Source organism: Maniola hyperantus, chromosome Z (genome assembly GCF_902806685.2).
Source record: "Maniola hyperantus chromosome Z, iAphHyp1.2, whole genome shotgun sequence".
Lineage (NCBI taxonomy): Eukaryota > Metazoa > Arthropoda > Insecta > Lepidoptera > Nymphalidae > Maniola > Maniola hyperantus.
Window position 1 is genome coordinate 11,316,026 of NC_048564.1, and position 16,058 is coordinate 11,332,083.

The 16,058-nt window shown below is 36.6% G+C and overlaps 1 protein-coding gene across 2 annotated transcripts in view; it reads left to right on the forward strand.

Moving 5' to 3' along the window:
- Nep2 (Neprilysin 2) overlaps positions 1-16,058 on the forward strand; it is a 73,754-nt gene that overhangs the window by 44,745 nt on the left and 12,951 nt on the right. Inside the window, exons 4-5 of one of the 2 annotated variants that reach the window (XM_034983318.2) lie at positions 5,171-5,278; positions 8,714-8,959. In XM_034983318.2, coding sequence (XP_034839209.1) covers positions 5,171-5,278; positions 8,714-8,959 — 354 coding nt within the window. The remainder of the gene's footprint in view (positions 1-5,170; positions 5,279-8,713; positions 8,960-16,058) is intronic. The other variant, XM_069509139.1, reaches the window with a different exon arrangement.

Genomic DNA, 16,058 nt, shown 5'->3' on the forward strand with positions numbered 1-16,058 from the left:
AGTAATATCCTGTATCCGCTCTAAAAATTGTCATGGTTTTTGCGATAAATTTTATGGTGTGATTGTTTTTAGTTTTATGGTACCTATTTAAAAGTAGTGGTGTAGGTATACAGTAATATATAGACCGCGACAGGTTGAGATGGCAAGAACACACCCGCACAGCATCCAAGCTTACCCGGCGTGGGATAGCGCGGGTGACTTGCGAGCGTGCAGGGCGTCCCCCTGCCTCATATCCTGATTGCCATCTCGACCTGTCGCAAACTATAGATTGTAGCGAAAGTCTATGTGCGATTTGCGAATATTAATTTTCAACGCGCTTTGTTGCGTTAGGGATTTTTATTATGTAATAGATTGATTAATGAAAATAAGTTGGGTACCTACTTATTTGTTATAAGTATATAATTTATTTGTGTCACCATGAATCGTGCCCAGCATTACGAAATTGTACGTGAGCTAATATCGAGCGTTATTGATTTAAATCAGAGCAGATAGTCACCAAAATATTTGCGTCATACGCAGGGTTGCAACCTTTTTTACAAGAAATAAAGTATTTCAGAGTCGGAGAAGGAAAATAAACAGTAGGTATATAACAAATTTAGTCTTTTAGTGCAACTTTTCAATTTAGTATCTATAATTTGGAAAGCCGTAGGTACTATTTAAAATTAAATCAGGGTTTAATTTTTAACAATTTAGTCAACCGTGGTAACGGACCACCAATTTTTAAAGTACGCTTGACTGTCAAAAGGTGCGTAAACCCCACGCTAATATCAATGTTACACACACAAACGCGAATGTAAGAATTTGTCTTCACTTTTTAAAATACATTTGTATGAGCTTGGCCTATTTGGAGTTTTTAAATTAACATACCTACAGCATCGTGCATTATTTTTTTAATCAGGTTATATTTATATCTCTACCTATGATGATGAAAACATAATGATTTATACTTTTTTATTCATACTAAAAGTTTGCAACCGTAAAAAGAAAAAGGTAGGAAGTGGATGGGGAAGCACTTATCTCTATAAGAGATAAGTCCTAATAGATATTAATAGAATGTATAAGAGACCAGTGAGCCGTGGTGGGACTTATGTAAATTATTAAGTATTTTATTGTTAAGTAAACAATTTTTAGCTTGATAAATAAAAATAATATTTTTACAGTACGGTTGGCAGCCCTAGTTATGCATCAATCGTAGCCTATTGCCGTAACGGTGGCAAAAGGCCACTTCACGCTTGACACGAGCGCTGTAAAGATGGTTTTTGTACAGGAAGCAAATTGTGTTGCAACTTACCGGCATTAATGGTGGAAATGTCATGGGCATAGTACATCCGGACGTTATGCCAATGCAGTATGAACAATGGCCAGTTTTATTCAAACAATTTTACTACGCTTTACTATCTCGCAGTTTTTTAGGGTTCCGTACCTCAAAAGTTAAAACGGAACCCTTATAGGATCACTTTGTTGTCTGTCTGTCTGTCGGTCTGTCAAGAAACCTATAGGGTACTTGCCGTTGACCTAGAATCAAAGGGCAGGTAGGTAGATCTTATAGCTGACATTCGGGGAAAAATCTGAAAACCGTGAATTTGTGGTTACATCACACAAAAAAAATTAAATTGTGGTTATGAACTAATAATTAGTATGTTCAATTTTCTAAGTAAGATAACTACATCAAGTGGGGTATCATATGAAAGGTCTTCATCTGTGCATTATAAAACAGATTTTTATTTATTTTTATGTATCATAGTTTTTGAATTATCCTGCAAAATGTCGAAAAATACGACTGTAGTACGGAACCCTAATTGCGCGAGCCTGACTCGCACTTGGCCGGTTTTTTAAACTTTGCTACGGGTTTTAATTTAGTTCTTTTAGGGAACAGATTAAGTTAGATAGAACCCGCGAATCTAACTCCCGAATAGAAGGCGGACATCTTAACCACTAGGCTACTACGGCCTTTTTACGGCTGCTAATTCTATTGTTCCTTAACTCTTTTGTAGATATGTATGTATCGAACATATTTTTCATCGGTTACCGACACAGATGCATATTTAATTAGGTGATTCACTAAAACATTTCTCTCTCCTTTGTATTCCTTTGATGTCACGAATTTGAATACAGGGCCTTGCGCAGACATGTTTATTTATATTTTATGTAGCAAAACACTCATATTTATATTTATAAAGCAACTGGCAGGATCGCTCCGGCTTTACACATATGCCTCTACATAACATATTATTATTATCTACCACAAAATGCTCGCGTCTTTATGTATGTGTTATATAAAAAATTGCGCAAGTAGTCTTTTCCGGGATAAAAAATAGCCTGAGTTAAAAGTGAGATTATAACCTCCCTTCTAAATTTCAGTCAAATCTGTTTTGTCATAATGGCTTGCGACGTGAAGGAGTTACAAATAACCAATCTAAGTTTTACTCACGCGAGTAGCTTACGTAATTAATCTTCTTTTTCTATATATAAAAATGAATCGCTGAATGTGTTGCTGATCGCAAATCTCGAGAACAGCTGAACCGATTTCGCTAATTCTTTTTTTATAATATTCCTTGAAGTACGAGGATGGTTCTTACGGAGAGAAAAATTTAAAAAATTGCCTGAAAAAGAATCGACTGTTAGGCGGTACGAAGTTCGCGGGCATCAGCTAGTTGCCAATAAATTTACTGAGGTAAATGTACTTAAAAGAGTGTTTATATTAGTAAATTTGTCGCAAGTTAATCATGTAAGCTAGATACTTACGTGAGTACCTAGCTTACATGATTAGTAAAATTTACAGGTATATCCGCGGGCTAATATTATATTACTAGGATTAGGATTTAATGAAATCAATAGTACACAACGAGTGCATATCAATATCTGTACTTGAACCTCCTTCATTATTCAAATTTTCGTATAAAACTTATAAATTTTTAGGGTTCCGTACCTACTTCAAAAGGAAAAAGGAACCCTTATAGGATCACTTTGTTGTCTGTCTGCCTGTCTGTCTGTCTGTCTGTCTGTCAAGAAACCTACAGGGTACTTCCCGTTAACCTAGAATTATGAAATTTGGCAGGTAGGTAGATCTTATAGCTGACATTTGGGGAAAAATCTGAAAACCGTGAATTTGTGGTTACAGCACACAAAAAAAAAGTGGTCTTGAACTAATAATTAGTATTTTCAATTTTCTTAGTAAGTGGGGTTTCGCACTATATCAAGTGGGGTATCATATATGAAAGGTCTTCACCTTTGCATTCTAAAACAGATTTTTATTTATTTTTATACATCATAGTTTTTGAATTATCCTGCAAAATGTCGAAAAAATACGACTGTAGTACGGAACCCTCATTGCGCGAGCCTGACTCGCACTTGGCCGGTTTATTTATATTTAATCTTTTTTTTTTTAAATCTGAAAACTTGATGAATTACTTACGTACTTGAATTAGATATAGAGAATAGCTTACGTATGATTAAAACACTTGCTTGCTCTTAACTGTGCTCGCTCTTATCAACCTTTACGGTCGATCCACACTGACGCCAATTCGAGTTGAAACGAAACGTCCAATTTTCCACAATCAAAACGAAGGTGCATGAATTCACAATATAAAATTCTTGCAAATACATATACGAACATTTGCTTTCATATTAAATAATCAAGTACCTACCTACCTACGACCTACCTACTGCGCTTTCCTAATTTGTCAAAAACTTTTATCAGACCTCTCATTGTTACAACAGGAAAAAAAATCAGTTAGCTTTATGGTCAGATTCAAAATGTAGAATGAGGTCAATAACAACCAGCTCGTAATAAATATCACCTCTTTGTATTTAATACAAAACCATTTATTATTTAAAGAAAATTATGCTCAACGTCGTGTTTTCCTATTATTTTAAGCTTTTTATATAATTAGCTTACACAAATTTCAAACACCTGTTTTATCCCCTTAGCCGTTGAATTTTCCAAAATAATTTCTTAGCGTATGTCTATATCATAATAGCTATCTGCATTCTGCATGCCAAATTTTAGCTCGTTCCGTCCAGTAGTTTGAGCTGTGCGTTGATAGATCAGTCAGCCAGGCAATCAGTTTTGCCGTTTTGCGTTTTATATATTTAGATTATAATTATTGTCCTTGGTCATGTCATACTAACGCCTAGCCAAAGTGGGATAGTAGCAACACGGGTCGATCTGCAGTATAAATTAAACACCTATATCTTCTAGGAGCCATGTTATACAACGCGTAAAATTTTACTCCTTACGCGCCATTTTAAATTTTTGTATCAAATTCCATGTCAAAGTACCATTTTAGTCCTTATTTTAAAGATGAACCGTACTTTTGACATAACATTTGACACATATAATTAAAATGGCGCAAGAGGAGTCATTTTTTACGGACAATATTTATACATTTACGGCACGCGTTGTTTCAGCCCAACCCTTAACTTACGCTTACATTTTACCATAGATGCCTTTTTAAATTTGTAATTCACAAGCAACCCACCCCGGCTTCGTACGAGTATTACAATTTTCGTAGGGATCTCTATTTTTTTTAAATAAAATATAGCCGTCACTCAGAAATAATGTAGCTTTCTACTGGAAAAAGAGTTTTCAAAATCGGTTCAGTAGTTTTCCAGATTTCAAAGCACAAAAATAGTGTTCTATAAAGCTGTCAAAATTAGTGTGACACTGGACATCACTGGACATTTACTAGACGTCATGTGTTATACACAACCTTATTGCATTGCATAAAGGTTGAATATGACACAGTCATCTCGTTTGAATCGTCCTCTAAAGAAGCCTCTATCTTGATTATGAAATCCAGCCTAAGTTGTTAGCAAAAACGAGTGGCGACCCCCAATTTTTTTGTTCGGAATGACCCGTCTAGTGCTTAGTAATATTAAGTCTTAATATTAATTTGTATCAGCATGTGAATGATTAGTTTCTCTGCGCCTGTATAAATAGTACGCGACAGGTTAAAATGGCAATCGGGGAGGAAACGCCCCGCACACCCGCACAGTCCCCGCGCTAACCCAGTGCGGCCGAGTGCGGGTAGCGTGCGGGTGTGCGGGGCGTCCCCCCGCCTCATACACCTCAACCTGTCGCGGACTATACCTATGTAGCCACACGTTGACGCTTTTCATATCCTACTGTTTTGTGTCCACCACATTCACCCATCTGCCCGCATTCTAGACATGCCACAGACTAGCGAACTGAGAGTCTCTCTGCCGCCAGCTGTTATATCCAAGAGTGACCATGGCGAAGACTTAGTATGCAATGCGGCCGGGTGCGTACATACAGGTAACTAAGTCTTTTTGATACTTGTAGGATTAGTATTAGATTTTACATCTTTCCAAAGTTGACAGAATTCAAGTGTTGAACATTTCAGCGTTAAATTAAAATGAGTCTTAACGGCTTAAAGTTTCTGTCACATCCCACAGCCAGCGACGAAGTGAAATTGTTGCAGAATAAAAATCGGTGGTACAATTTTTTTTAAACTGTAAATCATGTAAATCTAGATTTTTGGTTCATTTTACTTTGACGTTATTGTGTGTCCACGCTCAAATTCTATAAACGTTGGTGAGATGTTAAATCTCATACTAAGCACATTGAAAATAAGTACAATTAAGTTTTTGTCACGAAAAATAACTCTGACTCTAACTAGATGGTTGGTTTTTCGATGTCTGGCGTGGTATAATGTTTAAATGCGTGACGGCTATGTCCTGCCGCGCAATTGGTTCGACAGTTAACCCTTACCTATACCTCTTATCGTACCTATGCGCAGACATATCCCTTCATCAGTTGTTCAGAGTTCTTTTTACTTGACACAAACTGTACGTGTCACTAAAGTTGAAAATGTGGCGGTTAGCACAGTTTTGCGTTGTGTAGCTTGCGGGGTGTTGTTTGTAACCGACTTCCAAAAAGAGGTGGTTCTCAATTCAGCCTATTTTAAAAGTATGTACACCGATTATTTCGAGGTTTCTAGATCGATTTGCAATGATTTTTTTTAAATCAACAGTAGAAGTTTATCTTTCAACTCCTTAATCCTGATGCTGCAGGGTTACTGCCCACCTATCAAGATTCAGAAGGTGTGGATAGTGAATTAATATTGTAGCAACCCTGATGATGTAGGGTGCAGCACTCATAAACTATAGTGATTCATGAACTGCGCATGAGGCTATATTATTTTAAGTACCAAGCATAGACTACATCATTGAACTTCGGACCCCAACTCCTCAATCCTGATGCTGCAATGTACTGAACTCCTAAGCCGTGAGGATTCGGGAATTACTGATGGTGAATTGATATTTAAGGTATCAAGCAACGTCATCATTATTACAGTCCAAGTCCGAACTCTTCAAACCTAATGGTGCAGGGTACAGCACTCCTAAGCCATAGAGATTCGGGACTATTCCTGGTGAAATAATATTGTAAATGCCAAGCATAGACATTTTGTTATAGAATTTCAAGCCCTAACTCTTCAATCCTGATGCTACAAGGTACTGAACTCCTAAGCCGTGTGGATTTGAAAAGTTTTGTTAGTGAATTTATATTTTAGGTACCAAGCAATGACTAGGTACTTACACTAAAAAGCTTAAAATAAATGTTTAAAAAACCAAATTCCAAAACCACTATGAAGTAGAAAAATATTTTTTGTTTCTACACGTTTATGTCTGTGTGAAGTTGAGCAAGTATAATAACAGAAACTAGAAATTAAAGAAAAGATTTTCAACTTTTGTGACAAGATTTGTATGTGCATTTTGGCAGACCAAATTCACTGGATGCTTCTACCACGTTTCAACAATACACAAGACCATGTTAGAAATAAAGTATCTTAACATGGTACCTGTATAATACGACACATAATCGGGTTTTGTGTATTTGTACCTACATATTCGTCTAACCTATCAATGTAAAATAATTGATTCTGTTTATTATTAAACATTGTTAAGCGAATAGTAGTGGAAATTCGGCGAAAATATTATTATCAGTTTTAAATTAAATTGAAAATTGGTGCCAACATCCCTTCATTAATATTTTTGGACTGCCAAAACGTACTTGCACTTAATAATAATAATGTATTTTAATATGCATATAATTACTTTGACACCGATACAGTAGTGAATTTACATCTTATTGAATACTTAATATATTACAGGCGTAATGAAAACGCTATTGTTAATTATTTTGCGTGACGATTCCGGTGCATGCACTGCATGTATAAGACAAGTACTCGTAGATACATTGTGCTTGTGTTGCATGCGCATCGCTACTGTATCGGCACACACGCACGTCTCTGCGAATTAATGGCTAGGTACTAGTGAATGAATTTGTGAGTAATTATGCATGCTATGTTCGTCATGTATGGATGGATGGATACTAAGTTAAATTTAATTTTCGAACAAGTAAAAGTAATATATTTTGTTTTACGTAAAAACAATTGTATTCATTTTTTTTTATAATTTATTTATTTCAATACAAAAGATTAAATAAATATCTACGTGATTAAAATAAACAATAAATAAATCGTATTTTATTGTTCCATTTTTAAATTGTCGGTCTGTTATGTTTTCACGGCCCATTCGTTTAACCAATTTTAAGGTTTTTTTTGGATAGTTAGCATCTCGAAAAAGGACATTGGCTTTTTATCCGGAAATATCAGAGTTCCTACGGGATTATCTAGTAAATAATGATAATCCGCAAAATTGGGAGCCGTTTTCTCCAGGGTCTACTCTTACTCTACAATGATTAGCACTTACATCCGTATTAACGTAAATCCACATTAAAATCAAGACAAATTGTCGCAAAGCGAATGGATGCGTCTAAAATGTTAGAAGAACATAGTCTACAAAATATAAGTGAAGTAAAGTTTTCTCAGCACAAATACTTGTAAATCAATTCGTTCGCCAATTTTCCCTGAATCTAGTAAATTCATTAGTGTAAACGCTATTAATGTAATTTAATATTTCACAACTGGTTTTATCAGAAAACATACGTAGGTATAACATCTAAAAAATATTTGCCGTAATATTCTCCCTGTAAAGTAGAAGTTCGATTTTCTCATGAAAACAATGAGCTATTATGATAAACTCTGACAATGGTAATTCACGGCGTTTATCACACGTCCTCACCGTGCAATACTTAACGACTAGATTTTACCAATTATCATAATATTATTATTAGCTGATTCAAGAGATTCAAGAGACTTCTTCGAGATCTTCGATTAGAATTAGACTTGAAGAAAAACATTGCGGATTATTATTTTAATAACAATTCGAATCACGTGTGTATGCAACCTAATATTCAAGTTGAAGGTTGTAAAAATTACACTATAGTGCGCGACAGGTTGAGATGGCAAACCACATCCGCACAGCCCCCGCGCTAACCTTCTGCGGGTGAGCGCGGGTGACTTGCGGGTGTGCGGGGCGTCCTCCCGCCTCTTACCCCGATTGCCATCTCAACCTGTTGCGTACAAATTAAATGTACTTATATTATTAATTATGTCACACTAATTAATAAGGGCACATCCACTACTTATTATAAACTATCCTTTTTAATTTTTTGAAAAAAAAGTAGTTGGTATTAGACTATAAAATTTGGGTAAAAGTTGGTTCCTAGGTTCGAGTTAGTCAAAGAATAAAACAGACGTGAAAAGTGATTACTAACAATATTAATGTGTTTTAAGGAATTTTTTATTGTTTACCTACCCAGTGTTAACTCATTGCTGTTTTACAGCGTCAAAGTTGCTACTCAACATGGACGACAAAGTCGACCCTTGTGATGATTTCTACGACTTTGCCTGCGGTTCCTTCGTGAAGAGCACCAGGATTCCTGATGACAAGACCTCTGTGAACACCTTCTCCATCATCACTGATCAACTACAAGAGCAAATCCGGTCTCTCCTGGACGAACCTGTTACAGAAAATGAGCCTCGACCCTTCGTGCTTGCGAAAACGCTGTACCAGGCCTGCATGAATAGAAGTAAGTACTTAGTTAAGGATCTACCTATGTTTTACTATTTTTATTTGAATAAAATGAAAGCTCAGTATTACCAACACGGAGGGCAAGAGATCGAGATGTCATCAACCGTTCACCTACCAGATGAGGGAATCAAATTCTGGTAAATTCTACATGTTCACAAGAATTGCTACTAATAGATGCCAATAAAAATAACAGTTCATGATCTTCAGAAATAATGGGATGACTTTAAAGAGGCAATGAAACCTTAAAAGCAAGGCCTTGAGGTGTTAGGCTGAAATTCGATAGGTTCTAGATTCCACACGTTGAACAATCGTCATACTTTATAGCTCGAGCTCTTCACTCAGGAAGCAAAGCAAAAGCTGTGATTCAATCCGTTTTACGCATAGATGATGCCTGTGACTTCATCCGCGTGGATTTAGGTTTTTAAAAATCCCGTGGGAGCTCTTTGATTTTCCGGGATAAAAAGTAGCTTAAAAGTAGCCCCGGGATGCAAGCTATCTCTGTACCAAATTTTATCAAAATCGGTTTAACGGATGGGCCGTGAAAAGCTTGCAGACAGACACACTTTTACAACTTATTATATTAGTATGGATAGACGGATTACCTAGCACGATAGATATGCAATCGACAACTTGATTATTGCCATTTTGGCGCTGATAGCTGCAGTGAGTGTCACATAATAGACAAAACTTCTGGTAAGTCAAACTTGGTGCCTGTTGTTTGTTGCAAACTAAACTTCGGTTTCCGATATTATACGAGTAATATAACCAGGGAGCTAGTTGCAATCTCGTTTGCGTTGCTTGAGTTGCGTCGATGAGAATGATAAGTATCTAACAGAGTTTTGAAGCTTGTAGTCACAGCAACCGAGGTGGTAAAGATTAAAAAAATGTAAAGGTAGAATTATTTGCAGTTTTGAAAATTGATTGTGGTACAAAAAAATGGAGCTCTTAATCAATGGAACTAGCTACTGTGTACTTTAAAACATCTCGATAAAAGAATGGCAGCTCAAATAAAGTTGTTCTGGTCGCCGAATAAAGACCCGTCTCGAGTTTTTCTCCAAAAAATATTTTATTTATTTATTCAAATAATAGTATACCTGCAAACCTAAATTGAGAAGCTAACGAACAAAATCGTGTACTTAATTGTATGTAATAAAAGTAAATGAAACCTGTTAAAACTTTATTGTAATAATACCGTTTTGATCAAAATCACGAACTTTGGCGTCAAGTTTAGCATAGTTTTAGGCCGTTTTGCTTAGAAATGAGTTCAAAATAATTGTATTTAGGATCAAAATTACAAACTTTCAACTCAATAATTATAGTTTTAGGCTGTTTTGCTTAGAAATGATTTCAAAATTGTATTTAAGTAGTGAACGAAATTCCGAACTTTCAACTCAATAACTAACTACTGAAATAGTTTTAGTCTGGGTTGCTTGGAAATGAGTGTCATTCGGTCAGAGTCAGATATGTACTAATGTGGACAAAAAACGTCCGGATTTAAGAACAAAAGTATTTTGATCAGAAGTATAAATAATTACATCGTTTTGTTCCTGAAATTGCTTACTCATTTCCAAAATTTAGCTATTATGTGGGTTTGTGTACATTGTACCTATGTTTAGGATTTGTTTCGTAAAATTTATATACTAAAATCTAAACTATTTTGAACGTTCGTCTTTATTTATTAATTATGACCTATTGCAGTGAAAAATGCTCAACTCAAACTCACTTCTTCCACTGGATTGGCATTAAAGGGTAAAATAAAAATCTGCCACCAGTTCCTAATAGATTAGTATACCGAAATCATAACAAGCAGAATTTAGTACACGCCAAGTTAGATTTCTCACCGATACAAATGATAAATTGTATGCTCGAGATGTTATAGTTCAGATGCAAATTCAGTACGCAAATCAACTTATCCCTTGTTATTCACCGGCATTGAGCTGTACTTACAGATGAGCTGTAGAGATGTAGACATCAGTTTTTTTAATTGATTACAAGTTAGCCTTGACTGCGATTTTATATGGTGGTAGGTGATGATGCAGTCTAAGATGGACGCAAGCTAACATGGAAGGTGTATGGCCCTTTTTTAATTTCTTAGGACAAATATTAGATTGGGGTCCCACGTGAAATCAAAGATACTAATACAGTCATTTCATAGCCTATCTCGCCTATCTACATTTAACGCCTACCAATGAAGATAAGGCCTTGACGTTTAGTTACAAGTTTCACTTTTCGTAAACTGTTGTTTGGCGAAGATTGTGCCCGGTTTTCAGAACATTACCGCCTCTAGTAATAACATCTCTCTGTTCGCAATCATGTTCGATTGGTACATTAGCTAACAGCGTTAACCAGCTTCATAATTAAGCTGTGCGTATGCTCATCATTGATTTCATGCTTGATCAAATTGGAAGGCCAAATCGTGCGGCTTATTTTAAGATTGTTCATGGTTATTTTCTTTCCATGTTAACTGGCGACCCGCCCGGCTTCGCACGGTCGCAATGTAGATACTAAGTAATATTGTGGCAGTTTGGTTATTTTGTTATATCTGAAAAGAATAAGACAGCATTTTCGATGAAAGCTCTCAGTCGGCTTAATTTCTTTAGACATCTTAAACAATTTTACCGTCACATTTCGACAAATAGACTTAAATTTTGTTATTCCATTAAACCATATTTCGGAACATCACTGGCAGCACGCATTATTTGAAGACTTTGGTCTTCAAGCACTGAGGAATTTTTAGTTAATAATAATATTCTTAGGTACCTATAATTTATTTTGATTTTAATTACAAACGAATGTAACATATTAGGAAATCTTATTTATTAACAATTAAATTTATCAACAATAGACTTGAGGTCGACCACTGTCACGTTTTATAGTTAAATATTGCAATCTGTATATTTACAATCAAAAACATGATCATTCATATATTTTATTATGCTATAAAAAATGTGTTCACTCATAGTTAAATACAAAGTAGGTACCTACAAATGCTAGCTCACGTTTAGTTATGGTCGATTATTATGGTCGTAAAGTCGTGGTATTTTATTGTTCTACCATAGCACGCGACAAGTCCAGACGGCAATTAGGATGGGTACGCTCCGCACACCTTCACAGTCCCCGCGCTAACTTGGTGCGGGATACCGCGGATGCAGACGTGCGGGTGTGCGAGGCGTTCTCCGCCTCATAACCCCGCTTGCCATCTCGACCTGTCGCAGTTGACCTATTCTCTAAGTAATCCTCGAGATTGCACAGAACGCACCTGCCTAACAAGTTTTCAGGTTATCTAGTCCAAACTAGGACTAGAAATCTAGGCACTTCTAGATTGGTCTAAAACTCGTCAGGTAAAAGCCGAAGTTTTGACTTTGGACTTAGCGCCCTGGGCATTTGGCTTGAATTGATTAGTTTTTGGCTTTGTACTATAACATAAAATATGTACCTAAGTTATAGTTAAGTAATAAGTATAGCCATTTGTATAAAATAGAAGTTACAAGCGTTAGCCCTGCCATGGTGAACTATTTAATAATGCCAGTAGGTAGGTAAGTAAAATAAATAGTACACAGTAAATCGCACAGGCGAGTGAAAGTGAAGCAGTGACGTTGCTTCCGTTGCTTGCACAATATATTATGACATAAAACTAAATAACTAGTAGCCTGAGAGCCTGTAGGATATTTCGAGGAGGGTTTTTAATTCGAGTACATTACGCCCTTCATTGCCATTTCACGGTGCTAAGTTATGATGCAGCCTAAGATGAAAGCGGACTAACGTGGCAGTTTTACTAAATTTATACCATTCATATGTTTCGGTATACGGAACGCTAAATTGCTTGGCGGCATGGTATTGCAAAGTAGACCAGAGACAATTTAGAAAACAAAGAATTCTTGTACTGCTCTTATCGGAAATCGAAGCGGAAACCTCCCAAGTCCCACTTAAAAGACCACAGTACAGTACAAGTACAGTATAAAGAGGCACTGTCCTAATACAACGCGATAAGGCGATCATCGCAAGTTCGCGCGAATTTTACTCGTACGAACGCGCTATCAAACATACTGATCTCGAATAGGTGTCCTAATTGGCATTCGCGTGATGATCGTGTATTCTCGTTCTATTGGACGCAAGCCGCGCGATGATCGCGTAATCGCGTTGTGCTAGGACGACGCCTTACTCTGTGACCACAGCGCTCAACATTGCACCTAGGAGCTTATCAAAACAGATGCTGAATAAAAGTTGCACGTTTGTAAGAGAGTTCTGATACCAGAGTGTAAGTTTATTAATAATAAATTATAAGCTTGTGATAGCCTAGTGGTTAGGACGTCCGCCTTCTAATCGGAGGTCGGGGGTTCGATCCCGGGCACGCATCTCTAACTTTTCGGAGTTATGTGCGTTTTTAAGTTATTAAAATATCACTTGCTTTAACGGTGAAGGAAAACATCGTGAGGAAACCTGCATGCCTGAGAGTTCTCCATAATGTTCTCAAAGGTGTGTGAAGTCTAATACTAATCCGCACATGGCCAGCGTGGTAGACTATGGCCAAAAACCTTCTCACTCTGAGAGGAGACCCGCACTCTGTAGTGAGCCGGTGATGGGTTGATCATGATGAAGTTAATTAATTCTACTGGACATACTGTATATTATTCACGAGTTGTGACTTATGAATAGGTATTGAAAAGAATAAGTAGGTACCTATATTTTTATTAAAAAGTAGTAGGTACAAACGTACATAAAAAAGATATTGAAAATAAGAGTGGAGACGTCGGCCTCCTTTTTGGGGTGACCAAGGTTTGACCCCGGGCACGCACTTCTGACTTTTAAGTACTTTGTATTCATTGCTTTTACGGTGAAGGTAAATGACATGAGACCTGCGAGATCTCCATAATGTTCGTAAAGATGTGTGAAGTATCCCCATTAGCAATGAATTATAACCTAAACTCTCCTCATTCTGAGAGTAGACCTGTGCTCAGAAGTAGGGCAGTGATTAGTTAAGATGAGATTTATCAAACACCTCTTCAAATTGCCTACTGTCTTTCTTACTATAACTCAACTAACACTATAATTACCGTAAAACAAATCATCCAAAACCAAAGGTTTCCTATCTTTCTAAAGTGTTTTTACTCTTTTATATAATCACTGTCTAGTAAAAAATCCCAATTTGCCAACCACGTATTTATTTATTTGGTAGCTTAACAATAGAGTGACCAGCAGTTTTTATAATTAAATACAAAAAATAGACTAGTCTCTAGTCTTTATTGCTAAGCTTGTGTAATTTTGAGATGAAATCTAAGGGTGGCGAAATAGCTTAACTTTATAACAAATCAATTTTTAACCCAATTTGTATACAAATGATTATCTTATGATACCTACTTATATTATCAAAATTAATGTCTACCTGTTTTTTACTGTCTACAGTTGTTGTTGGGACTTGCGAGATGGTTTCTGGCATAGTACCATCAATGTAAAATACACTGGCACGCAAGTCTCATTGCAACGCATTCCGGGCATTAGGTATAGCTAGGTAATTGCTACCACTAGCCAAATTGTAAATGCGAAAGTGTGTTTTGTGTGTTATTTTGTCCTTCATTCACGCCACATTGGAGCAACGGATTAATGTGATTTTTTTGCACGGATATAGACCTGAAGAGTGAAGTGGGATAGGCTTATTTTTAATCTGGGAAAATACAACACTTTCCACAGGATTTTGAAAAATTTAAATGCACGCAGACAAAGTCATGGGCATCATCTTTTATTTAAATTTTAATGAATTTGGTAGCATATAGTACGCACTTCAGACCGACGAGATCGTTTTATTAAACTGGACGGTACGGAAACACAGCCTTAGCGCAACAGCTAGTGGGGAGATCTGAAAAGGCGGAATTTTTAGTATGCCAGAAGCGCGTAATGTCACCCCCGGACCTTGAGCCTCCATATATAAAACACAGAATAAGTACTTAAGGTGACGCAGTACCCCCGACCGAACCTGTTTGCTTTTCACTTGACATTGTATGAGAAAGGTGAGAGGCACGATGATTTTCACAGAAATCAAGGGTTTACGAAAAATATTTTTGAGAAAAAACTACTAAGTTTTTTTTTTAATTTTTTTATTCAGATACAAGTTAGCCCTTGACTGCAATCTCACCTGGTGGTAAGTGATGATGCAGTCTAAGATGATAGCGGGCTAACCTGGAAGGGGTATGGCAGTTTTTATTAAACCCATACCCCTTTGGTTTCTACACGGCATCGTACCGGAACGCTCAATCGCTTGGCGGCACGGCTTTGCCGGTAGGATGGTAACTAGTCACGGTCGAAGCCTCCCACCAGACAAAGTTTATGTTTGCAAAGTATAATTATTTCAAAACTAATGAATAAATAAACTATGTCTAATGTTAAATTTCTTTAGAATATTCATACCCCTAATCTTATTTATTTACGCACAAAGTTGTCATAAATTTAGTGCTAAAATAGGAATCTTTTGAGCCTCGTAACTTTAAAATCAATATTTTTTTCAATGTTTCATATATCAATAAACCTAGATAATGACGAGATTAATCGATATAATACTTAGTTTTGAGCGTACCCGTACGTACGTAATTACACTCCTACGTTTGTATGAAGAAGCCACCGTCCTGAGCCCCCTTATTAGTATCTTATAGGTATAAAAGTACCAAAGAGTCATGAAAACCACATCCGGTGACCTCAAATTGTGGTTACCAGATTATTCCCTTTACTTGTTTTATAAGACATTCCTACCTGCCGAATTTCATGATTCTAGGTCAACGCGATACCCTTTAGGTTTTGATTCCCTTGACGGATCTTTACAGATAGAAAACGAAGTGATCCTATATAGGGTTTCTTTTTTCTCTGGAGATATGGAACCTTACAAAGTGGATGGTTATAAACTGAAAGGTCCTTTTTTGGTCAAAATAATTACTTTTTATTTAATAGGAAGATACAAAAAACAAAAATACCAAACTTATTCTAGAACATAAAAATTACAAATCGAAAATATCATCTAAACCACCGCAACGAGGCAGGGTGCCCAGAACGCTGGCAGCGTTACCTCGTTGAATGGCCAGACTAATATGCTGACCGAGGTAACTGCCAGC